Below are 24,985 nucleotides of genomic sequence, written 5' to 3'. Positions count from 1 at the left end.
CTCCTGTCTTAGTGATCCTTGGGCCAGTGAACGGGAAGGGCATCATCAGAGGATGCTGCAGCCACCTCATCACCCCCTTGGGGCAAGAGAAAGTAGAAGCAATCGAAGGGTTTACAGCAGTGAATGAACAGGGGAGAAAAACAAGCTGATGGGGAGGAAAGGGGGGTGTTGGATGTGCTAGGTGATTTCCATTTGCCTTTCTAGGTCCCCTCTCCTTCTGATCTACTTGCTTTTTGCTCTATGAGGCTGTATGAATTACATGTACTTAGTATGGGTTATATCAGTGACCCCCTCGTCATCTGGCTCCTGGTTGGGTTCAGCCAGTGGGGTAGCAGCGGGAGATCAGAGGGAGGAGAGTGAGATATTTATTCCCTTGACTCCCTGAGTCTCCACCATTTGTGTCCCTAGACTAGAGGGCCCAGCTAAGCCTCTGTCAGCTGGCCCTGAACCTTCTCTGTCCCTGGATCCTTCAAGCCCAGGTCTGACAATGCACTTTCTACTTGTCACCAGAGATAACCACATTGCTCCTGTGTTCTCTGTACCCTGCACACTCCTTTGCACACAGCCCCTTCATTAAACTTTCCTGGAGCTGCCTAGTTTGGGTGTATCATCTGTTTCTTGCAGGACCTCAACTGGGACGTCTGCAAAAGGTATAAATCAGCCAGATACGGGGACAGGCTATATTAAGTGCTCATTCCAGCGCTTGCAGAAATAATTTTCATAACCAGTTCTGGGCTTGACACTGCATATGAATTTGTGGCAGTTGTGCTCATCAGCAGAGATTTAGTCAGAACTTTATTTTTCCAGATGGTCAGTTTTAAGCAGGAGATAAGACCAGTCTTGCATTGTTAGTTTCTCACATATGTAAATTATAACTATTCTTTCAGAAAGGTGTATTTTTGTTTTTAGCACTCTGCTTAGGCAGTCAGATGAAGATATGAATACTGCAAGGCAACGACAGTTTTTATATACCACCTAGGGGGCAGGCCCTGCGCTAGGAGGTTAAGGGTCAGATAGACCTGGGTTCTAGCTTTCCCCCCACTTGGCTAACACTGTTAGCCTGTCACCTCCAAGGTGCCTGAGCATCAGCACCCACCTTGAAGTGTTGTGTGATGATTAAATGGGAATAGCATGTGGAAAAGCTTAGTTTGCCACCGTGCCCCACACATAATAAACACTCTCTAAGTGGTAGTTATTATTAAAAACTCTTATTAAATTTGGGAACTGTATTCAGGTTCCATGGATGAAAGATTTATTTATAAAGAGGTTTCCAGCCTTTATTTATAAAGGAGGGTGCTCCATCCTGGAACAAACGTAGCTGTTTGCATATGTTCTGTACCCAGGATGTCTTTGAAGCTTCCAGTTCTGGTTCATTATTAATATAAACCCAGTAGTTGGATGGTGGTTTATGGCAAGTCCCCAGCCAAGTGAAATTAAAGAGCTGGCATTCCTGGGGGCGGGTGTTGGTCCCTGGAGGTGGAGGGTGGAGGTGTAAAGCTGTCTTGGGCACAAAGCTGAGCATGTGTTTTTGTCCTCTGGCTTGCTGACCTGAACTTGGAGTCTTGCTTTCTTTTCCCTGACCCTGCGAAAGGAAGGCTATTAAAATGAGTTGTAAAACTAGGAGGAGGAAGAAAAAAAGGGGCAGGTCTGAGGAAGCTGCCCTGATGGGTGGTGATATAGAATGTGCTGCTCTTCCAAGCTGTTCATTAGGGAAAATGAGGAAGTATTTTATCAAATGAAGGGCTACGAGGTAAATTCCAACAGCTCTTTTTTATTTTATTTTATTATTATTTTTTTATTTGAGAGAGACAGAGAGCGTGGCAGGAGGGGCAGAGGGAGAGGTAGGGAAAGAATCTCAAGAAGACTCTATGCTGGGCGCGGAGCCTGATGTGGTCCTCCATCCCACGACCCTGAGACCATGACCTGAGCCAGAATTAGAGTGCGACACTTAACCGACTGAGCCACCCAGGCGCCCCCCAGCAGTTCTTAATATTTTCTTTCTTTTTTTTTTGTTTTAAAGATTTTATTTATTTATTTATTTGAGACAGAGAGAATGAGAGAGAGAGAGCACATGAGAGGGGGGAGGGTCAGAGGCAGAAGCAGGCTCCCTGCCGAGCAGGGAGCCCGATGCGGGACTCGATCCCGGGACTCCAGGATCATGACCTGAGCCGAAGGCAGTCGCTTAACCGACTGAGCCACCCAGGCGCCCCCCAGCAGTTCTTAATATTTTCTTACATGAGTATGACATGATCATTTTGAAAATTAAGAGAGAATTAAACCACCCGAAATCCCCTACTTATAGATTACCATTATTAATGTTTTTATGTATCACCTAGTGGATTTTTTCATATGTGTCTATATATATAAATTCAAAATAGAATTATTTGATACTGTGGCTCTGTAATCCACACTTCTCTGTTACTATATATGTCCTTCTGTGCCAATGGATATAAATCTGGTATTTTTAAATGGCCATTGAGTGTTTTATTATATGACCTTGCCTTAAATGCAATCAGTGCCATAGCTTTGAAATTTCTAAGTTATTTCCAGTGTTTCATTATTATAAACCAAGCCCTGTAGTTATTTTCTTAAACAGTATTTGAAACCCTCTGGGTATCTCTGCTAGGTTTTTTTTTTTAATAGGCAAGAGCCATGCCTTAGACTTTTTTATATCCTTCAAAGCACCTAGCACAGTCTCCTAATAGGCAAACCCTTGTTGGATGCAGAATTTGACATTAAAAAGGATGAGAGCGTGGATGTTGGCCACAGTTCCATTATTTATCTTCCAACCTAAGGCCATCACCAGTCAGCCTTTAAATCACATATGTTTGTGATTTCAAGACTGTATCAGACTTCCCATTACCTGTAATAATTATAGTAATATTGACATAACTGAGGTTTTCTGAGCACTTTTCAGATTGTAATATTGTATAGATCTTGGTATATGTGCTGCCAAAGCGAGCACAGTGATATTGTATAGATCTTGGGATGGCTCTTATTGTTATTCCCATATTGCGGTGGAGGAAACAGTTTAAGAGAGTTTAAGTTTCCTTTATGCTACACCATGCTGCGTCTTTAACTTACAGACTTAAGGAAAAAAAAAGAACAATCAGATATATATGTTAACTGGAGCATTAGTATCTTATGTTCTTGCTTTTAAATACCAATCACATAGAAATGGAATAAACTTTTTTAGTGGAAGTATTGGTAGCTACTTTGCAAAATGATATATATAAGGAAGGTTGCTTATCTAACTAGATTTGCTGGCAATGTTCAAAGTAATTTAAAAATTTCAGCCAACGAACTACCGTTAGTGAGGACATTTCCTGTGTCGGTAACTCCTCTCCAGGCTGTTTTTGCTTTCCAGTGACCTCACTCTGTCCATGGGTACATTTTCACTGTTTGGTTTCACTAAGGGAAGGATTAACTTACACTTTTCTTTTTCTCTACCTCTTGGGTCTTCAGCTATGACAGAGACTCCACTTTCAACGTGTTTGTGGGAAAAGGACAACTGATTGCAGGCATGGACCAAGCTCTGGTTGGGATGTGTGTAAATGAGAGGCGCTTTGTGAAGATCCCCCCAAAGCTTGCCTATGGAAGTGAAGGAGTTTGTAAGTTTTTGTACCATGTTTGTAAACACATTTGCAGAAACAACCAGAACATTTGAAGGGTATTCAGTCAGGCAGATCAGAGAATCTTCAGAAGCTTTAAATCAAGGACAGTGAGAAGCAGTGAACACACACACGCACGCACACACACACAGAGCTAAAATTTCATCTTTGGTTCATTTCTTCTAGATATAAAAGAAGTTGTTATTAACACAGGTGAATTGAATGTCACCCTTGTTGAGAGGAAGGCCATTTTTTTCTCATTTCTTTCAATTTTATTTGGAGGAAAGAGGGAGAGGGAGCATGACCCATTTTGGAATTGTTCAGTGACTCCCTTGAACACCTGGGCAGCATCCTAGGTGTTTATTCGTCTGGCCTGAAAGGCAGCAGCTTCTCAGTGCAAATTCTCTTTAATTTTTAGCTGGTGTGATCCCCCCAGATTCAGTTCTTCATTTTGATGTACTCCTGATGGACATTTGGAATTCTGAAGATCAAGTTCAGGTTCACACTTATTTCACACCTCCCAGTTGCCCTCGGACCATCCAGGTGTCTGATTTTGTAAGGTACCACTACAATGGAACGTTCTTGGATGGGACACTGTTTGATTCAAGGTAAGTGCCGCCATTCCAAGTAGTATCGGTGAAATGCCCCTTAGTTCCTTCTGTCTCCCCTGCTTTTTATGCCCGTGGAGAAACCAGAAGGGAGACTCTTCCCAATTTCCATTAATGTCAACTCCTTCACTCATGGCTTTTGGTTAATGTGTCATGCTCCGTAAAACCAGAATCAAAATTTTAATACATTTTACAGAAACGTAAGAACAGTGTTTATCTAAATTAACTGTCTTGGGAGCTCATCATTAAGTGAAGGGCCCTATTTCCAAGTAGGTTGATGCATTTTTTGGGTCCATTTTTATAGTTTTCCCATGGAAGGAAGAGGGGAAGCCTGAATGTTTATGAAGCTATGGACAAGTGCTAGGAGTAAGGTGCTAAGCTAGAGAACAGTGAACCCTTAGGGCTTTCCTGTTGTTATAGTGTATTTGGTTAGATAGAGTAGCAGGCCTAGTTTTCTGAATCACTGTGATTTAATTACACGATTTTCATTTCTTCTAACTTTGAGGACTTCTGCTGTCTTTGGGAACAAAGATCCAAAAATGCCTGTCGTCAGGGATGGGTATAGTTTCACTATTTAGCTGATAAGTGGGTACTTAAAGCCTTATTGAGGAATGAGTTGGAAACACCCTCAGTAGCATGGAACTTTCCCCCTTTCTCATTGGTTTTCAGTCATAATCGCATGAAAACGTATGACACATATGTGGGCATTGGCTGGCTGATTCCTGGAATGGATAAAGGGCTGTTGGGGATGTGTGTGGGGGAAAAGCGCATCATCACCATACCTCCTTTCCTGGCCTATGGAGAAGATGGAGATGGTAAGTCTTTCTCATTCTTCAAGCTACTCTCGTCTGTCCTTTTTTTTTTTTAATATTTTATTTATTTATTTTAAAATATTTTATGTGTTTATTTAAGAGAGAGCGAGGGTGAGACCACAAGCAGGGGGTGCTGCAGAGGGAGAGGGAGAAGCAGACTTCTGCTAAGCAGGAAGCCTGACTCAGGGCTCGATCCCAGGACCCTGGGATCATGAGCTGAGCTGAAGGCAGATGCTTAACCCACTGAGCCACCCAGGCACCCCTAAAGATTTTATTTTTTTTTTTTTAAGATTGTATTTATTTATGTGAGAGAGAGAGAGACAAATAGTGACAGAAAGCATGAGCGGGGAGGAGAAGGAGAAGCAGGCTCCCTACTGAGCAGGGAGCCCAACGCGGGGCTCGATCCCAGGACCCCAGGATCATGACCTGAGCCGAAGGCAGACGCCTAACGACTGAGCCACCCAGGCACCCCTAAAGATTTTATTTTTAAGTAATCTCTATACCCAACGTTGGGTCCCCACTCACGACCCTAAGATCAAGAGTCGCATGCTCTTCCGACTAAGCCAGCCAGTCGCCCCTCATCTGTCCTTATTTTTATTGCTGTGATGAATTCAACTTACCACATGAAACCTACCAGACCTTTTGGTCTAGACTTGCACTGTCCAATAGAGTAGCACTAATGACATAGGGCTCTTTATAGTTAAATTTAAAATAAACTAAAATTAAGTAAAATCTAAAATTCTGTGCCTTAGCCACACTGCCACATTTCTTGTACTTAAGAGCCACATGTTGCTGAGGGCTACTATCCTGGGCAGTGCAGATACAGAGCATTTCCATCACTGTAGAAAGTTCTGTTGGGCAGTGCTAGTCTAAATCATCTACCGTCTCATCACTGAATTGTGGAAACTTCCACTTATTCATGGTCATTGGCATTCATAAGTAAAGCATCTGCCACTGCCTCATAAGCTGTAACCTTGGGCACCAGCCTCTCCCACCTGCATTTTCCCATCTGTGAAATGAGATTTGAACTAGAAAGTCCAAAGGTTATAGATCTCAAGGTAGAAATTTAGTATATGATACCAGAATTGCCATCCCCCTGCCCCCCAATTTGTACCTCCACAGTGGGTTCTACCTGTGACATTCGTTCCCTCTGGACAGATGCAAAGCATCATGTTGGAAAAAAAACATTAATTCGAACTAGTGTCCTTTTTGAAGGGAGAAAACAGAATATTGGCTGGTAAATGGAACTTCGCAGTTACTCATATTTTAATTTCAGGCATATTTAATCACACTGACAGGCTAACACAACAAGGAGAACCTCCTGGCATTTAAACAAGCAGGTATATGTAGTTAAGAATTAAAATGGAGGGCGCCTGGGTGGCTCAGTCGTTGGGCGTCTGCCTTTGGCTCAGGTCATGATCCCGGGGTTCTGGGATCGAGTCCTACATTGGGCTCCCTGCTTGGCTGGAAGCCTGCTTCTCCCTCTCCCACTTCCCCTGCTTGTGTTCCTGCTCTCGCTGTCTCTCTCTCTGTCAAATAGATAAATAAAATCTTTAAAAAAAAAAAAAAAAGAATTAAAATGGAAACATGATGCGTTTAAGTTTACTGACTGTGATACTGGACTTAGAATAACCCTAACGTAATGTTTTCCAAGCTATGTTTCCTGGCCGTGTATATCTACAGAGCAGGAGGAGAGAGGAGGAAATGGGGCTCGGTCTTCTCCCCTGTCCACCTCCTCTTTTATTGCTGAGGATCTGCAGACAGTCCTTCAAAAAGCAGGGGTGGGGATTCCTTGCTAAAAGAAAAATAAAATTTGAAAACAACTGCTGTAAATATGTCTTAATTCGCCCCTCCCCAAGACATGTTGTTATTCTGATTGATACTCTGGTGGTCTCATCCTTAGCCAGTAGAAGTTCATTTCCCTTGGCTCTTAAATCCTTCTGATGTCATCCAGATGCATACATCATACATAATAAAACTAGATGCCTGGCCTAATTTGAGGAATATTATTTATTTTAAATAAATACTTAATGTATTGAATATTTAAAATAGCTTATTTGAAATATTTATTATTTAATACTGTGCTCAGCTATCCAGGTGTAACTGTGTTTGTTTATTTATTTAAGAGAGGGTGGGGAGGGGCAGAGGGAGAGGGAGACAGAGAATCTTAAGCAGGCTCCACACCCAGCACGAGTCTGACGAGGGGCTCGATCTCACAACTCTGAGATCGTGACCTGAGCCAAAATCAAGAGTCAGACATTTAACCTACTGAGCCACCCAGGTGCCCCAGGTATAACTTTAAGTAGGTGAATATGTATGGTATAGAAATTATATCATGATAAAGTTGTTATTTAAAAACCAAATATTCAATTAGTACATGATAATGCTAGAAAAATTTCAACTCTGGAGTTACTTTTTTTTTTTTTTTTTAAGATTTTATTTATTTATTTGAGAGAGAGAATGAGATAGAGAGAGCATGAGAGTGGGGAGGGTCAGGGGGAGAAGCAGACTCCCTGCTGAGCAGGGAGCCCGACGTGGGACTCGATCCCAGGACTCCAGGACCATGACCCGAGCCGAAGGCAGTCGCTTAACCAACTGAGCCACCCAGGCGCCCTGGAGTTACTTTTAAGGCTTTCTTTTTTCTCCCAAATTAAAAACTACAGAAAAGTATAAAAGATTCATATTCTGTTACACACACACCCATACACACACTTTGGGGATTGACCACACCTTACATTCCAGAGGCTGACTCAGCAGCCACTTTCAGCAGATTTTGTTATTCCCCTGAGGGGAAAGGGAGGGGGTGGGCTCTGCCAAGGAGCCAATTGAAGGAACTCAGGCTTGATGTGCTGTGTCATTCACTTGCCCAGGCCTACTCCTTTGCAAGGTATAACAAATGGCAGGTAAGAGTGTTGAGGCAGGTGGTTTGTCAGTTAACTTCCTTTATCTCAAAGGACTGGATTGAGTTATTTTTGCTTGATGTTGATCTTTGCTTGAGGAGCTAGTACCCAATAATCTCTTCATGTAGATGATCATTTTGCGGATATTCACGAAGTCCCCACTGTTGGGAGCATCCAAAAGAAGCAGTACCATCTAGAAGTGAGATAGAAGCAGTTTGAGGACTTATATTTTGCATTGTGGGTGCCATTTTTTCCCTCTTAGCTAGCTTTAATTTTATTTATATCTTGTTTTGGATGTACTTAATAAATTGAATTTTGCATTTTGCCTTTTCAAAAAAATTGGGCTGTTGGTTCCAAAGAACAAATCTGTGTAGTATTCTGTAGAACCAGGTCCAAGGTTTAGAATTTATGCCTTTAAATGTCTGATTTGCATTTGTACACAAACAGGAACCCACAGAGGCATGTATTTGGGTTTGCATGTGGGTGCATAACCACCCACATAGAGCCTTGATTTGTCAGCACAAGCATAGAAAATACGGTTGTAGTAGTTTCTCGCATGTCATTAATACTAGTTTGCTCATTTTTCTGAAGAAGTCAGGCTTCAGATCATATCCGCCAGCTCACAGTTGGGCACCATGGACACAATGGTGACAGAACATAGTTGGACACCAGGGGGGACCACCCAGCATGGGAAAGAACATTTATTTCCTTGACTTGGAAACTTCAAGGAATGAGTAACATCGACACAGTGGGAGTTGAGTTGTTGTTAAAAGTACTTCCTAGGGGGGCACCGGGGTGGCTCAGTCCATTAAGCATCTGCCTTCTGCTCAGGTCATGATCCTGGGGTTCTGGGATTGAGCCCCGCATCAGGCTTCCTGCTCAGCAGGGAGCCTGCTTCTCCCTTTGCCTGCCGGCTCCCCCTGCTTGTGCTCTCTCTCTCTCTGACAAATTAACAAATAAAATTTTTTTTAATTACTTTTTTTTTTTTAATTTTATGTATTTATTTGACAGAGAGAGGGAACACAAGCAGGGGGAGTGGGAGAGGGAGAAGCAGTCTTCCCGCGGAGCAGGGAGGTCTATGTGGGGCTCCATCCCAGGACCCTGGGATCATGACCTGAGCCGAAGGCAGACGCTTAACGACTGAGCCACCCAGGCGCCCCACAAATAAAATCTTAAAAAAAAAAAAAAAAGTACTTCCTAAATCTTGTGTCCTGATTTCATCATCTTCCTTCATTCTTCTCTAGGGAAAGACATTCCTGGACAGGCATCCCTGGTGTTTGATGTTGCGTTACTGGACCTCCATAACCCCAAGGATGGCATTTCCATTGAGAATAAGGTAGTCCCAGAAAACTGTGAGCGGCGAAGTCAAAGTGGGGACTTTCTCAGGTATCATTACAATGGCACCCTTCTGGATGGCACCTTCTTTGATTCCAGGTAAGGAAACAACTGGAGCCTTCACTCATCAGAGCGTCTTATTAAATACAGTCTACCTCTGGCTGGACCATTATCTGAATACTTTGTCAGTGCTGATTTGTAGTTAGTATTTTCATCTCCAACATAGCTTTGTTTTCTGACATTGAATTCCTTCAGAGGCTGTTAGAACAGTCTCCTTCTTGGGGTCTGTGGGATATAAGTCTACAGGAAAACAGGCGAGACTCAGCCTCCCCTCCACCGTCCCTACAGCTGTGCTCCGCTATCCAAGTATGAAGCCAGCTATGGCATCCGGGATGGGAAGTGGCCAGAACTGAGGTCCGGGTGGTAGTATGAGAACAGAACAGACTTGGTGCCAGGAAACCTGGGTTCTCGTCCCGGTGTGTGGTGACTTTGGACAGCGTTTGACCTCCCTGAACTTAAGTGTGTGTGTGTGTGTAATATTTTATTTATTTATTTGACAGAGAGACAGCGAGAGAGGGAACACAAGCAGGGGGAGGGGGAGAGGGAGAAGCAGGCTTCCTGTGGAGCAGGGAGCCCGATGCGGTACTCGATCCCAGGACTCTGGGATCATGACCTGAATCGAAGGCAGACGCTTAATGACTGAGCCCCCCAGGTGCCCCAGGAACCACAATTTTATTAGGTTTTAAAAAAGCTTTCCATTTTAGTGCATTGGGATCTAATCCATCCTGATAGCTATGTAATATCCTATTATATGGATTTGCCTTAATTTAGGTAATCAATCCCAACTGTTTTCTATCCTTTGTTATTGAAGCATAGTTGACATACAGTTATATTAGCTTCAGGTGTACAACCTAGTGATTCAACAATTCTACACATTGCTCAGTGCTTATCATGATACGTAGAGTCACCATCTGTTGTTTTCTACCTTTCAACATTCTAAGTAGGGCTGCGGTAATTATTTTTGCAGCTAAATCTATGTAAGATTGTTTCCTTGGGATGGATTTCTAGAAGAATCTCTGGGTCAAAGGTTACATGTATTTTTATAGTTTTTGATATACACAACGAAGTTGTCCTCAAGGAAGGTTTTATTCCCCATCACTGTCTAAAAGTGCTCCATTTCCTCAAACTTGGTAACACTGAGAATCATTTTTAAATTATCTTTGCCAATTTATAGGAGAAAAATGGAACCTTATAGTTTTAATCTGAATTTCTTGATCGCTGTTGAGGTTGAAATTGTTTCAAATGTTTATTACTAGACCATTTGTATATCTTCTTTTTTTTTTTTTGTAAAGAATTTATTTATTTGAGAAAGAGAGAATGAGAGAGAGAGAGCACATGAGAGGGGGGAGGGTCAGAGGGAGAAGCAGGCTCCCTGCCGAGCAGGGAGCCCGATGTGGGACTCGATCCAGGGACTCCAGGATCATGACCTGAGCCGAAGGCAGTCGCTTAACCAACTGAGCCACCCAGGCGCCCCTTGTATATCTTCTTTTGTGATTTATCTGTTCGTATCTTTTGCCTGTTTTTATGTTGAAGGTATTAGTATTTGTCCTTTCCTTATTGATTTGAAGGTAGAAGACCTCTGTACATTAAAGATAGTAACCCACTGATGACTGTGTATTGTCAAAAGCATATTCTGTGTTTATTCGCATTTTTATTTTGCTTATTGTGATTTTGGACCTATTTAAATGTAAACTTTTTATGTTGTTAAATACATTTACCTTCTCCTTTATGGTGTCCTCTATTCTTATATAAATTATTATATATTCTGTCTTTGGGGACTTGCTAGAAATAAAAAATCTGTTCCTCTAGAGTATATAAACATTTGTCTATATTTTCCTCAAGCCCCTTTAATGGTTTTATATTTTTATCCTTTAAAATATTCTTTATTAAAATTTCTATTTTAAAAAGTATTATGTTCTTGGGTGCCTGGCTGGCTCGGTTGGTAGAGCATGTGACTCTTGATTTCGGGGTTGTGAGTTCAGACTCCATGTTGGGCATAGAGCCTACTTAAAGAAAAGTAGTAGGTTCTTATTGTATAAGTGAAACAATACAAAGATGTGTAATAAAATGTAATAATTTCCCATTAGCCCTTTTAGTCCCCTGAGGTAAATATTAATAACCTTCCACAATGTCTCTCCATGTTCATAAATCTTTCATGTTTAAATCTTCAGTCCATCTGGAATTTATTGTGGTATTCAGTGTGACAATAAGGATCTAATTTTATGTTTTTCCAGATGGCTAGCTAGTTTTTCAAACACCCTTTACTGAAAACTATTTTTCCCTTGTCTAAAATGTGACTTTTTTTTTTTTGGAAGATTTTAAATTTTTTTTTTAAGATTATTTATTTGTCAGAGAGCGCACACACACAAACGGGAAGGGGCAGGCAGAGCAGCAGAGGGAGAAGCAGGCCCCCCGCTGAGCAGGGAGCCTAATGCGGGGCTCGATCCCAGGACCCCGGGATCATGACCTGAGCCGAAGGCAGACACTTAACCGACTGAGCCACCCAGGCGTCCCAAGATTTTAATTTTTTAAAAATAATCTCTATACCCATTGTGAGGCTCAAACTCAAGTACTTCTCTCTCCACAGGGAGCCAGTGTTTTTAATTTCATAGGTCTTCCACACATATACAGTGAAATACTTACATTCTCTCCGTTTAATTTTTTACAGGAATGAGAGCTTGCTATATCCTGTACCTTCCAAACAGCATTTTTAAGTTTTGTGGCTTTTTGTTTTTTTTTAAGTAATCTCTACCCACAATGTGGGGCTCAAACCCATGACCCTGAGATCAAGAGTTGCATGCTGTCCTGACTGAGTCAACCAGGTGCCCCCAAAACATAATTTTATTTATTCATTCATTCATTCATTTAAAAAATTTATTTATTTTAGAGAGAACACAAGTAGGGGGAGGGGCAGAGGGAGAAAGAGAAGCAGACTCCCTGCTGAGCATGGAGCCTGATGGGGGCTCTATCTCATGACCTCGAGGCTATTACCTGAGGTGAAATCAAGAGTAGGACACTCAACAGACTGAGCCACCCAGGCGCCCCTCAAAACATCATTTAAAATTTTTTTTTTCCAGATTAATTTTTGAGTTCCTCTCCTCCCCCATACACACCACTCGGATTTTGATTGGAATTGTTTCAAAATTCATAAGTTAGTTTGGGGGAGCAGTGACAACTTTCCAGTTCTCAGTTTTCCCCCTGGGGAACATGATGGATTCCCATTTAAGCCCTCTTTTAAAGTTATTCGAAGTTCTCTACATTTCATGGCCACTCTGCTCCTTTGTTCTCGTCTTCTGTTCGAAGTTCTCTACATTTCATGGCCACTCTGCTCCTTTGTTCTTGTCTTCTGAGGCTCTTCCTGCCTCTTGGCCTTGGCCTCACTGTCACCCCAGTGCTTTCCTCTGTGCAGATCCCGCCTCCTCAGTGTCTGCTGTCTCCCCCAACCCCATGGAACCTTTGCTGCTTCATCCAGTGGCTCAACCTTCTCTGAGGCACCTGCCATCTCCCCCTGCTTAGTGTCCCTTTATAAGGAACCCCATCTGGGAGGTGTCCTCCTCTTTCCTGAATGCTGATGATCTCCAAGTACTGGCCAGAGAGCTAGTAACCAGGGGAAGGTGAGAGAATGTTAGGGGGCCAAGCCTGCCTTCCTTGGCTGTGTTCTCATCCTGGCCTTCCTGGCCCATGTGAGGGGCTGAGGGCTGGAACTCCACAATGTGGGGGAAAGGGTATTTCTCCATAGCCTCTTCTGGGGGGCTATGTAGATGATCGGCTTCCTGGGTGAGGAGAATCATCAGTATTGTCATTTTTCACGGCCCTTGGCTTTGTGTTTGGTCTCTGAGGGCTACTGAGGAGGGAGAACCCCTCACAGCTCAGTCTTTTCATCCCCCTGGCCCCACTCGGCTGGCCGTCGTCTCTGAGGCAGTCATCCTTTGGCTGTGTTTGAGGTAATGGTGGAACGGACTGGCTCTTTCAGGACAGGCTTTTTGCCACATGAGTGCAGATCACTGTGGTTCAGACTTTGGTAGTAGACGTGGCATATTAAGTTTTATTATTTTATTCTAGAAACATCTGGCTTTGGGTAATTGATTGCTGTCCTCACCAAACTCACAGGAATTGGATTCAGTTGGCAGTTTATACAAAGGCTGGATCTCTCCCCTGAGCAGAATGCTTGGGCCTCCTGCCAGTGGCACTTGGGAAACCCAAGTAACTCACCAGAAGGTCGCTTGGTGAGCAGGGATTACAGTAGGAAGAGCCATCCAGGCTCTGGTAGGGACTGCAGAGTTGAATTGCTCTCTGTATTTGTGTTACTTTTATGGCAATCCAAATATTCTCTCTCATATATACAGATATTCTCTTCTTTAGATACTGGAGACATTGTCCTTGTGACAGATTCTTAGTTTCTAATAAGGGCCACCCTGGATGCTTTTTGCATTAACTTGACCCGGTTACCGAGCACAGTCCAGTGTATAGTAGCTGCATTTCTATGTGGTTGCTTCTTGTCACGTGCTTCCCCTCCATAACCTGACCAAGCCAGAGGGATGGAGGGCTTGTTTCTGGGAGTGTTTTTGTTCACAGCTCCTCCCACTTTGTGTGTGTGAGTTCTTGGGAATGTGGGTTCTCAGGGGAGTGTGTTTCCAGGCTGTGTCCTCACGTTCTGAGTTTCAGCCTATTCCAGGGTCTGGATGCTCTGCCTTCCTGTTGCCTTGTGGTGCCAACTAACGTACCCAGCTGCTGTGGTGTTGGTTGTGAGGAACCTCTTTCTTTCCTTCTTTCTAGCTACTCACGGAACCGCACCTTTGACACGTACATTGGGCAGGGCTACGTGATTGCTGGCATGGATGAAGGTCTGCTGGGTGTTTGCATCGGCGAGAAGCGGAGGATTGTGGTTCCCCCTCACCTCGGCTATGGAGAGGAAGGAAGAGGTGAGTGCTGGCTGCTTCCAAGCAGTCAGGGCTTCTTGAGGGCCAAAATGTGGAAGCTGAAGTCCCACTAAAGACTTGAATGTCCAAATAGCTTTGGTTTCTAGAAATGGTCTGTTCTTTCCTCTTGTCTCCACTGTCCATTTTCCTATTTGGAAATTCTTAGACCTACGCCAAATTTGAAAGAACTGTGAGATGAACTCTTAGATTCATCAACTGTTAACATCTTGCTGTGTTTATTTTCTCTAATTACGTTTTTTTGTTTGTTGCTGTTGTTGTGGAGCCATTTGAATGTATATTGCAAACCTCCCCCTTTTTGTTTTTTGTTTTTTAACAGTTTTATTGAGGTATAATTTATATGCCATAAAATTTATCCATTTTAAGTGTACAATTCAGTGACTTTTAAAGATTTATTTATTTATTTTAAAGAGAGAGAGCATGAGCTGGAGGGGCAGAGGGAGAGGGAGAGAGAATCTCAAGCAGACTCCGTGCTGGGCACAGAGCCCGACAGAGGGCTTGATCCCACGACCCTCAGATGGTGACCTGAGCCGAAACCAAGAGTCGGATTCTTAACCGACTGCACCACCCAGGCATCCCCAACTCAGTGACTTTTAGTAAATGTAGTGAGTTGGGTAACCATCACCCTAACCCGATTTTAGAACACTTTTGTCACTCTAATAGAAAACCCCTTTTATTTTGTTTATTTATTTTTAAAAGATTTTATTTATTTGTCAGAGCACAAGCAGGGGAGCGGCAGGCAGAAGGAGAAGCAGGCTCCCCGCTGAGCAAGGAGCCCGATGTGGGACTCGATCCCAGGACCCTGGGATCATGACCTGAGCTGAAGGCAGATGCTTAACCGACTGAGCCACCCAGGCGTCCCAGCAAATCCCCTTTTAAATATTATACAAATGATACATGTTGACTTTAGAAAAAAGAAAATACAGATAATGAAAGAAAACAAAAATCTCCCATAATCCCATCATGCAGGAATAAACATTGTAATGTGGTAGGCGAAATAGCCACCCCAAAAGATGTCCCCGTCCTATCCCCAGAACCTGTGAATATGTTACCTTACATAGTGGAGGGGATTTTGCAGATGTGATTAATGTGAGGATCTTGAGAGGGGGAGATTATTCTGGATCATTCAGGTGGCCTTGATGTACTTACAAGAGCCTTTGTAAGAGGGAAGCAGGAGGTCAGAAAGAAGAGAAAATGCTAAGCTGCTGGCTTGGAAGTTGGAGGAAGGGGCTACAGGTTAAGGAATGAGGGCAGCTATAGGGAGCTGGAAAAGGTGAGGAAACAGATTCTCCCCCGAAGCCTCCAAAAGGAATGCATCCCTGCCAACACCTTGAATTCAGACTTTTGACTCTCCAGAGTTATGAGAATAAATCTGCATTGCTTTAAGCCACCAAATTTGTGGAAATTTGTTATAGTAACAATAGGAAACTAATACAACCATGAAGTGAAAATACACATCCACCTACACTAATAAATACAATAAATTCTTTTTCTTTTAAGTAAACTCTACCCCCATTGTGGGGCTCAAACTTACCACCCCGAGATCAAGAATCGCATGGTCTACTGACTGAGCCAGCCAGGTGCCCCATTAAATTTTTGATTTGTAAAAGCCACACCAGTTCACAGCTTAAGACATATTCAACAGGCCTTGCTTCATGTCCCGTCTGTGTCTTGATGCTCCATTGTTTTGTATCCTGTAAACTTCTACTCAAATACATACAGAAATAGACAAATACTTTCTGAGTATTCGTGTTTTGCTAAGCCCTCAGGATTAATCCTTCGTTTCTCTAAAAATAACATATTAATGGAAAACATTTGCTTAAATTATTTTTTCCCTTTTGGCTTTCTACCAAGTATGAGACAGAGCTCTGCAAAGAATTATATAAGGCTCTGGGAAACATCCAAAGGCTCATAAATTCTGTGGGTATGAGGCTGCTTTATCCCAAATCATATGTTGTTGTGGGGGCTGGGACGCTCTGACAGGTACCACCCAGGTGCTCTTGCACAGGGATGGGGGGGGCACCTCTTTCTTCTTTGGATTAGTGTCTCCCTGGCCTCTTTGTGGGTTTTGCATAGGACTTAATGCTAATCCCTCAGGGACTGACCCCAGAAGGGTGTCAGGACTTGGAGGACATACCACAGGGCCAAGCACATAGTAAATATTCAATAAATATTTGTGGAAGGAATGAGATGCTGGGCTCTCCATTGGGTTCTCCAGCTCCATTCTTGGCATTTCATTTTGTTGAGGCCATTTTTCCCCTGTGGGGTTAGTGGAAGGGAGTGAGTAGGCCTTCTGGAAAGGCTCTGGCCCTCTGCTATCTACTCTGTTCCACAGGGTCCGCTCTGAAATTCAGATGCGTGGCTGTGTTTGTAGTCCTGAAGGGGAGAATGGATTCTGTCCGAGGGGTTGTGGAAGCATTGCTTCCTCATTTTCTGTTCCCCAATTTCCAAATTACCTTCTAAACACTCTTAGATTGGGAATATAGGATTATCATGAGAATTAAATAAATCAATACATAGAAAGCACTTAGAAGTGTGCTTGGTACTTAATAAGCATCCATTGTGTGTATGTGTGTGTATGTTAGAGAGAGCAGCCAAGAAATAGACACAGAAAAATATGTGGCAGGGATGGGGGGGGCTGTTGGTTTTTACACATCTGAATTCTTTCTATAGCTGTGCTGTTTTCTTGAACAAGGTCTATCTGAATTGGTTTTCTTATCTGTAAAATGCTAATGAAAGTATTATACATCCTTGATTCTAAGTAACACTAATCTTTATTTATTTATTTTAAAGATTTATTTGTTTATTTGACAGAGAGATAGAGAGCACAAGCAGGTGGAGCAGCAGGCAGAGGGAGAAGCAGGTTCTCTGCTGAGCAGGGAGCCGGACGTGGGACTCGATCCCAGGACCCTGGGATCATGACCCGAGCCGAAGGCAGCTGCTTAACTGACTGAGCCACCCAGGCGCCCCTAAGAAACACTAATTTTTTTTTTTTTAGATTTTATTTATTTATTTGAGAGAGAGAGAATGAGAGACAGAGAGCATGAGAGGGAGGAGGGTCAGAGGGAGAAGCAGACTCCCTGCCGAGCAGGGAGCCCGATGCGGGACTCGATCCCGGGACTCCAGGATCATGACCTGAGCCGAAGGCAGTCGCTTAACCAACTGAGCCACCCAGGCACCCCATAAACACTAATTTTTAAAAAATGATTTATTTACTTATTTTGGAGAGAGAGCACACCTGCAAGCGGGACGGGTGAGGGGCAGAGAGAGAGAATCTCAAGCAGACTCCCCACTGAGCGTGGAGCCCTAAGCGGGGCTCAATCCTACAACCCATGAAAGCATGACCTGTGCTAAAACCGAGTCAGATGCTTAACTGACCAAGCCACCTAGGCACCCCCTAAGTAATACTATTTACAAAGATTTTACATTTAAGCTTCTCTGAAATGGTCTAGGGGTGTATTTAACCACAGATGCATATGTTTAAGGTGTCCCCCTGCCCCTCTCCAGCCCCCTGAGAAGCGGTCATTAAATTCATGGAGGAGCATCTGCTAATCCTGGATTTATGGTAATCCCCCACAAGGTTGCTGCAGGGATTTAATGAGAGAGTGTAGGGGTGCCTGGCTGGCTCAGTTGGCAGAGCATGCAGCTCTTGATCTTGGGGGCAGGAGTTCAAGCCCCCGTTGGGTGTGGAGATTACTTAAAAATAAAATCTTTAAAAAAATGAGAGTGTATGTGAAAAATACCTTTGTAAACTGTAAAACATTATTCAGATATGAGGTAATGTTTTCAAAAGTGGAGATGATGGAAAAGAAAAGTATACTAATTAGTGTAGAAGAGATAGGGTGTGTTGTAAAAGTACTTTTATCAACTGTTAGGTGTACTATATCATAAGGGGTGTATATGGGCCAGCTTTGGCTGGGAGTTTCTCCCCTGTGAAGTTTCTGTTAGTTTAGTTTCTCTTGCACAGTGATGGGGAACTGGAGTGATTTTTCACTCTGCAGCAGATTTTCTCATCTTACCTCTTCTGTAGGAGCCAGGTGAGCCTAATGTGGCTGAGTTTAGTTTCCTCATCTGTGAGGAACTCAGCCATACATCTTTCAGGCTCATTGATCCCATGGGCAATAGCTATCCTCTTGAATTGTAGTCCAAATTGTGTTCTTAACTGACTGCGTGACCCTGGGCAAATCTGTGCCTCAGTTTCCTCATGAGGGTCAGGTTACTTCTAACGGCTCTTCCAGCTTCAGTTTCCCAGTATTCTATAGGTTTTCCTGTCTAGGTCTCCATGTTTCTCACTGGGGGTCTGCAGGGACATCCCTGGTGACACTGGGGAGGGACGCGTGCTACCGCTTGGAGGACTCACTCATTAATTTCCTATGTCTGACCTTTAGGGAATATCCCTGGTTCGGCTGTGCTGGTGTTTGACATCCATGTGATTGACTTCCACAACCCTTCCGACACCATCAGCATCACCTCCCACTACAAGCCCCCTGACTGCTCCGTGCTGAGTAAGAAAGGGGATTACCTCAAGTATCACTACAATGCCTCGCTTCTGGATGGGACTCTGCTGGATTCCACGTAAGGGCCACTGGGGACAGTAGGGGCGTAAGCCTGGAGGGTAACAGCCATAGGTTCCCAGGATTCTCCTTTGCTTTTCATCAGATCCTGGTTGAGAGCTTTTCTCTCCATGCTTCCTCACTGCTCAGGTGCATTATTCTAAAAGTTCCCTATGAATGGTCTCACCTTGCTCCTGTGAAATTGTCTTTCTGAAAAACATGTCATCTTCTAACTGCTGTCTTTAAAAATTAACCCACAGTTGCATTATAATCTCCACAGTCTGGCACATCAGGCTGTATTTGTCAGCTCCGATCTGCTTGACTGATCTCATCTTCTGTTAGGGCCCATTTTTTCCCCTCATAGAGCTGCCATGTGCGGTGGTGCAAGATGTGCACTGCTTAACCCCTTCTTTCTGGCCAACTTCTGCCCAGGCTAAAATGTCCTCCCTTTTTGCAAAGTCTTTCCTTAATTCCCAGGAAGAATCAGCTGCTCCCACTTCTGTGTCTCATAATGTTTTAAGTTATTATTTTTATTAGCAAAACATAGTTATTTATTTTTGTTTCTATCTGTGTTGCTGGTCTGAATACCTTAGAGAAACCCAACATGTTTATTCATATTTTCATTCCTTACACCTAGCCCAGAGCATAGCACAAAGGGAGCATTTTATTTTTATTTATTTACTATTATTTTTTTAAAGATTTTATTTTTATTTATTTATTTGACAGAGACACGGCAAGAGAGGGAACACAGGCAGGGGGAGTGGGAGAGGGAGAAGCAGGCCTCCCACCGAGCAGGGAGCCTGATGTGGGGCTCAATCCCAGGACCCCGAGATCATGACCTGAGCTGAAGGCTTAATGACTGAGCCACCCAGGCGCCCCAAGGGAGCATTTTATAAATGTTAATTGATTGAGATGAATCTGAAATTTTATTAGTAGGAATCAACAGTATAAATGAGTATCATTGAGCAATTTTGGTAAAAAGGAGCTTCTTATATTTCTGAATCTTTAGATGTAATTGTAGGTAAAATATTCTCTTTTCTGGGAAAGAAACATTTTCAGCCTTCCTTTATATGTCTTTATAAGTATATCCATTTTCGTACTGAGCCTGACTTAGATTCCTAAGTTTGGGCTGGGGAGAAAGAAGGGCTTCATATAAATATGTGTTGCTGCATTTATGCTGAATGAGGAGGGCCTTCTCTCCCTCCCACCTGCCCCTCTGCCTTCCAGCTTCAGGTGACATTGTTGGGGAGGGGCTGGCAAGAGCCAGACATGGAGACGGAGCCCTAGGGACATGCTCTTCAGAGCATTCTCTCTGGTGCTACGAGATCCTGTATATTAATGCATTTAGTGTTTTTCATCAGATCTAAAATGTGTTGATTTTTAGAAGCATTACTTTATGTATCTCTAAGAAAGTAAAAACACTGCCCCCAAATTAACATGCTGCTAATCATAAAGTGTATCACAATTACAGAGATGTTAGAATGTGAAACTATGTGCATTATAGAATCAATGAAATATGTACTAGCTTCCGGAGCTCAGATTTACAAGGACCTGCTTTACAACAAACCTCCTTGCATTAATATTAGAAGCCTTTGGAGGGCAGCAGAGAAGAAACATGGCTTGTTGCTTGGGGGATCAAATGAGCTTAGGGTCCACAAGTTTAGAATAGTCTGTAAGGTCAATGGCTTGCTATCACTGCTCTTGCTGATGTTCATATTCTTGTCTGGTGCTCTTACTCTGGGGCGGGGGTGAGGGGAAGTGGGGGTGGAAAATGAACAAAGGAATTCCTTCTCAATGGGTTCAGGATATGCTTCTTGTGGAGGGTGGGGAGAATCAGCCTTCCTGCCTTCTAACGTTTGGTGGATTCATAACATTCCTGCAGAGTCTCCAGGAGCCACGTGATGTTCCTTCCTCTTATCAGACTCCATTCTAGACCATGGGAGTCATTTGTGTTCCATGTAAATCTATACCGAAGAGTAACATCTGGCATCCCCGCTGGTCTATTATGGGTGTGAGCTTCAGAATAATGGGAAAATAGGATGTATGGTGGGTGTTTGCCTCCTGTGTGTGGGAGAGGAAGATGAGACTGCTCCCACCCCGAGCCTTCCACGGGCTCTGTAAACAAGGAGGCAGGTGACGCTGTGGGCACTTTTCATCAGCATAAGAGAAGCTGGCTGCTGAGAGGATGGAGGGGAAATGCGGGCGAAGAGCCAGAGAGGGTGGCCTGCAAGTGGGCAGCAGGAAGCTTGCAGTGGATGGGAAGCCGGGAATGCACAGAAGGAATGAGGAGAATGTCAGAGAAAAACTGGCAAAAAATAAATAAATAAATAAAAGGTTGATCTGAGGAAGAAGAATTAGTGGGGCATTGGAGGTGATACATGAAAGCAAAATGTTTGCTTGGAGGATTTTCTTAATGTGTGTTTATATTGGCCTCAGAGAAGAAGAATAAGCCTTTGTTATTTGACGACTAAATGAGATTTCGACTTACTCTGTAAGACTTTGAAATGGAGTAGTCCCATGGGAGGTCCCCAGGGGTCCCTGGAGGAAGGCAGTGTGAGGGTGTCTCTGTGCTACTGACAAAGGACGAATTGTGTGGGAGGCGGGACAGAGGACATCCTGCTCCCTCCCATAGGCCTTGAGCCAAGGCAGCCTATGCCCGAGTTGGCTTTGTTTTGGTTTCGTCCCAGGTAAGACAGATGCAAACTCTGTTTTGGTTTCTGGGTGCCTGACAACCAGCCTGGCCCTGGGAACAGTTTCAGAAGGGAAGATGGCGGTAGCCCTGCCCCCAGGGGAGGCTGGGAAGCCTGAGAAGGAGAAGTGACCCAAAGGGGCGCTGTCGCCACCTGGTAACGGGCAGATACTGGGGAGGCTTTTCCTCCTTGCTATTGAAGAATAGCTCCATTGTTCGTCTTTAGGGAATGGCAGAAAGCAGGAGTGCCATGCGTTTGGGAAGAGATTTATTTTCAGTAGCAACTGAGGTGATGGAGCCCCAACTTTTATTTATGTGGATTTCCCCAGGATGGGTGGACATCAAGGATAATTTCAGCCATGGCTCAAGTTAAACTTTCAGTTACTTTTCTAAAGTCAAGAACTATTACAGACATAAGCACTTCACACCCTCAAGGCCATCCCCTTACTGAGCTCTTTTTTAAGATTTTTATTTATTTATTTATTTGAGAGAGAGAGAGAGAGAGAGAGAAACAGCATGAGAGGGGATAGGGTCAGAGGGAGAAGCAGGCTCCCTGCTGAGCCGGGAGCCCAATATGGGACTCGATCCCAGGACTCCGGGATCATGACCTGAGCCGAAGGCAGTCGCTTAACCAACTGAGCCACCCAGGCGCCCTCCCTTACTGAGCTCTTTATGCTTGTTCTCCTGGCTGCCAGCAGACTTATTTTATTTACTCTTAAGAAGAACACCCCTGTGAGATGGCTCTCACTGTCTCCGGTTTCTAGATGAGGAAATGGAGGGATTTTATTTCTCAAGGTCCAGTTAAGTGGCAGAAGCAAGATTCAAACTCAGGTCTTGCTAAATCCAAAACCCAGGGTCTTTATTATATGTTTTTCAAATTCTCATGAAAATTCCTTACTGGGGTATTGATTAAAGTCATAAGAGCAGTCCAAAGGACTTCCTTTTCCCTGGAATCATTGAGAAGTAGGTTGCCACCATGATGTCTCACCACCCGAGTACATTCGTGCACCTTTCCTACAAATATGGACATGCTCCTGCATAATTCAACACACACTTTATAGCCACAAAGTTAACACTGGTATGTTACTATCTTTTAATCCTCAGACCCCACCTAGGTTTTGCCAGTTGTTCCCATAAGGTCTTTTATATAAGCAAAAGGATCCCATTCAATATGCTCCAGTGCTCTGGAATGGCTCCTTGGACTTCCCTTGATTTTCTTGACACTTTTGAAGATTATACTTTCATTATTTTGCAGAATGTTTCTCAATTTGGGCTTGTCTGATGTTTTCTCCTGATTAGACAGGGGTTTTGTATTTTTGGCAGAAAGATCACAGAAGAGATGTAGATGTGTTCTCATGAATACACTCTCAACTACCAATGGGTTGCTGACCTAACTGGGGACTCTTCTGTTTCCTTTTCAGGTGGAATTTAGGCAAGACATATAATATTGTTTTGGGATCTGGACAAGTTGTGTTGGGAATGGATATGGGTCTCAGAGAGATGTGCGTTGGAGAGAAACGGACAGTGGTCATTCCACCCCACCTGGGCTATGGGGAGGCTGGTGTGGGTGAGTAAGCAACAAATGGCATTACAGGGTGTTTGGGGCATGTTCACAGTCTGAATGTTGTGCTTTTGGGGGGTGCCATATTTAGAACCACAGTATGCTTCTTCCATTTAAAACCCAAAGACGGGGCACCTGGGTGGCTCAGTCGGTTAAGCGGCTGCCTTCAGCTCAGGTCATGATCCCAGGGTCCTGGGATCGAGCCCCACATCAGGCTCCCTGCTCAGCAGGGAGTCTGCTTCTCCCTCTCCCTCTGCCTACTGCTTTGCCTACTTGTGTTAAATAAATAAAATTAAAAATAAATAAAATCCAAAGAATCAGGGCTGCCTGGCTGGCTCTGTTGGTAGACATACAACTCTTGATCTTGGGGTTGTGAGTTCGAGCCCCACATTGGGTGTAGGGATTATTTAAAAATAAAATCATAAAAAAAAGAAACTTAAAAAAAACCCAAAGAATCTGTGGGTTTAGAATTAATATTATTAATCAGTTAATATTATAATATATAATCATAATGTTATACATTTTATATATAATTAAAATGTGTTTATTGTATACCTAATATAATATTAATACTATAACACATGATAATATAATAATGTCATGAGTTAATACTTAAATTTAGCATCTTTGTTTAAAGAGTCCTGTGAATTCAGTGTTAATACCCCACACCTCCTTAAGAAAGCAGGAGTTTCTGTGAAAAAACCCATGTGTGGGAAATGTCCCTAAAGGAGCTTTCCCAGTGATTTGTGTTAAGTGAAGCTGAGGCTTCCTTCTGGAACAGGTTCCTGGGACAGTGGAATGCTGCAGGCCTTTGCTTTTCACTTCTCCTGAACCTGTAAGCTATCCATGAAGATTTCCTTTCGGAAGAGATGAGTGTCAAGTTCGGAAATACTAGCTTTACCTTGCCCTCACAGTTGGTATGGTTGACTTCATGATTTGGGTCAAAATGAGTCCTACACATAGGGGATTTGGGAACCCCATCTTCTTCAATGTTTTATGCTCCTGCTTTCTGGAGATGGGAAGCGCTAACTTATAAAAGATCACTTTGGGTTGATTTTCTCTTTTTCACAATTTTTTTTTTTTGCGCAGCCCAAGGAGCATGTGACTCTTGTTCTCAGGGTCGTGAGTTTGAGCCCCATGTTGGGTGTAGAGCTTATTTAAAAAAAAAAAAACAAACCCCACAACTGCCTGTTAGTCTCCCCAATCCAAGAAGAAAGACTTAAAAAAAAATGTGTACCCTATCAGACCATGGGATATATAAGTATTTGTAATATATAATAATTTCAAATAAGACATATTATATATGTGTATATATATTCACATGCTTATATAATTTCTTTTGGGTTCATACTGTATATACTGTTCATAAATTTGTTTTTATAGTCATATCTTAGATCAGGATTTTAAGGCATACTGTAATATTCTGAAGGTTCTGCTGTAGGATTTATTCAAAAGTTCTACAACTATAGTCTCTACTAGTGGCTTTCAAACTTTTTCACCAAGACATACAGTAAGAAATAAATTTCATGGGGGTACCTGGGTGGCTCAGTCGGTTAAGCATCTGACTCCTGGTTTTGGCTCGGGTCATGATCTCATGAGTCATGGGATCGAGCCCCACTTTGGGCTCTGCACTCGGTGGGGAGTCGGCTTGAGATTCTCTTCTTCTTCCTCTGCCCCTCCCCCTGCATGTGTGCACACGCACTCCTTCTCTGTCTTTCTCTCTCTCTCAAATAAATAAATAAAAACTTCTTAAAAAAAATACATTTTATCTCATCTGTAGTACACATAAGCATGCAATTTATACATACATACATATACATTTAGTTTTATATATAAAATTGAACTCAAGTTTCATAAAAGCATACCTATCCTTTCTAGGTGCAGTGTATCCTTATCTATTCTATTCTTAATTTAAAAAA

At 43.1% G+C, this 24,985-nt stretch overlaps 1 protein-coding gene across 1 annotated transcript in view; it reads left to right on the top strand.

Moving 5' to 3' along the window:
* The window catches only part of FKBP9 (FKBP prolyl isomerase 9), a 38,452-nt gene that overhangs the window by 9,328 nt on the left and 4,139 nt on the right, over nucleotides 1-24,985 (top strand). Inside the window, exons 2-8 of the mRNA XM_045864447.2 lie at nucleotides 3,466-3,611; nucleotides 4,030-4,219; nucleotides 4,889-5,034; nucleotides 9,176-9,365; nucleotides 14,103-14,248; nucleotides 18,652-18,838; nucleotides 22,927-23,072. Coding sequence (XP_045720403.1) covers nucleotides 3,466-3,611; nucleotides 4,030-4,219; nucleotides 4,889-5,034; nucleotides 9,176-9,365; nucleotides 14,103-14,248; nucleotides 18,652-18,838; nucleotides 22,927-23,072 — 1,151 coding nt within the window. The remainder of the gene's footprint in view (nucleotides 1-3,465; nucleotides 3,612-4,029; nucleotides 4,220-4,888; nucleotides 5,035-9,175; nucleotides 9,366-14,102; nucleotides 14,249-18,651; nucleotides 18,839-22,926; nucleotides 23,073-24,985) is intronic.

Source organism: Mirounga angustirostris, unplaced genomic scaffold, assembly GCF_029215605.1.
Source record: "Mirounga angustirostris isolate CCGP_5_RB_7025 unplaced genomic scaffold, mMirAng1.0.hap1 SCAF_12, whole genome shotgun sequence".
Classification (NCBI taxonomy): domain Eukaryota; kingdom Metazoa; phylum Chordata; class Mammalia; order Carnivora; family Phocidae; genus Mirounga; species Mirounga angustirostris.
Note: the sequence above shows the minus strand (reverse complement) of the source record. Positions and strands in the feature narration are given on the sequence as shown.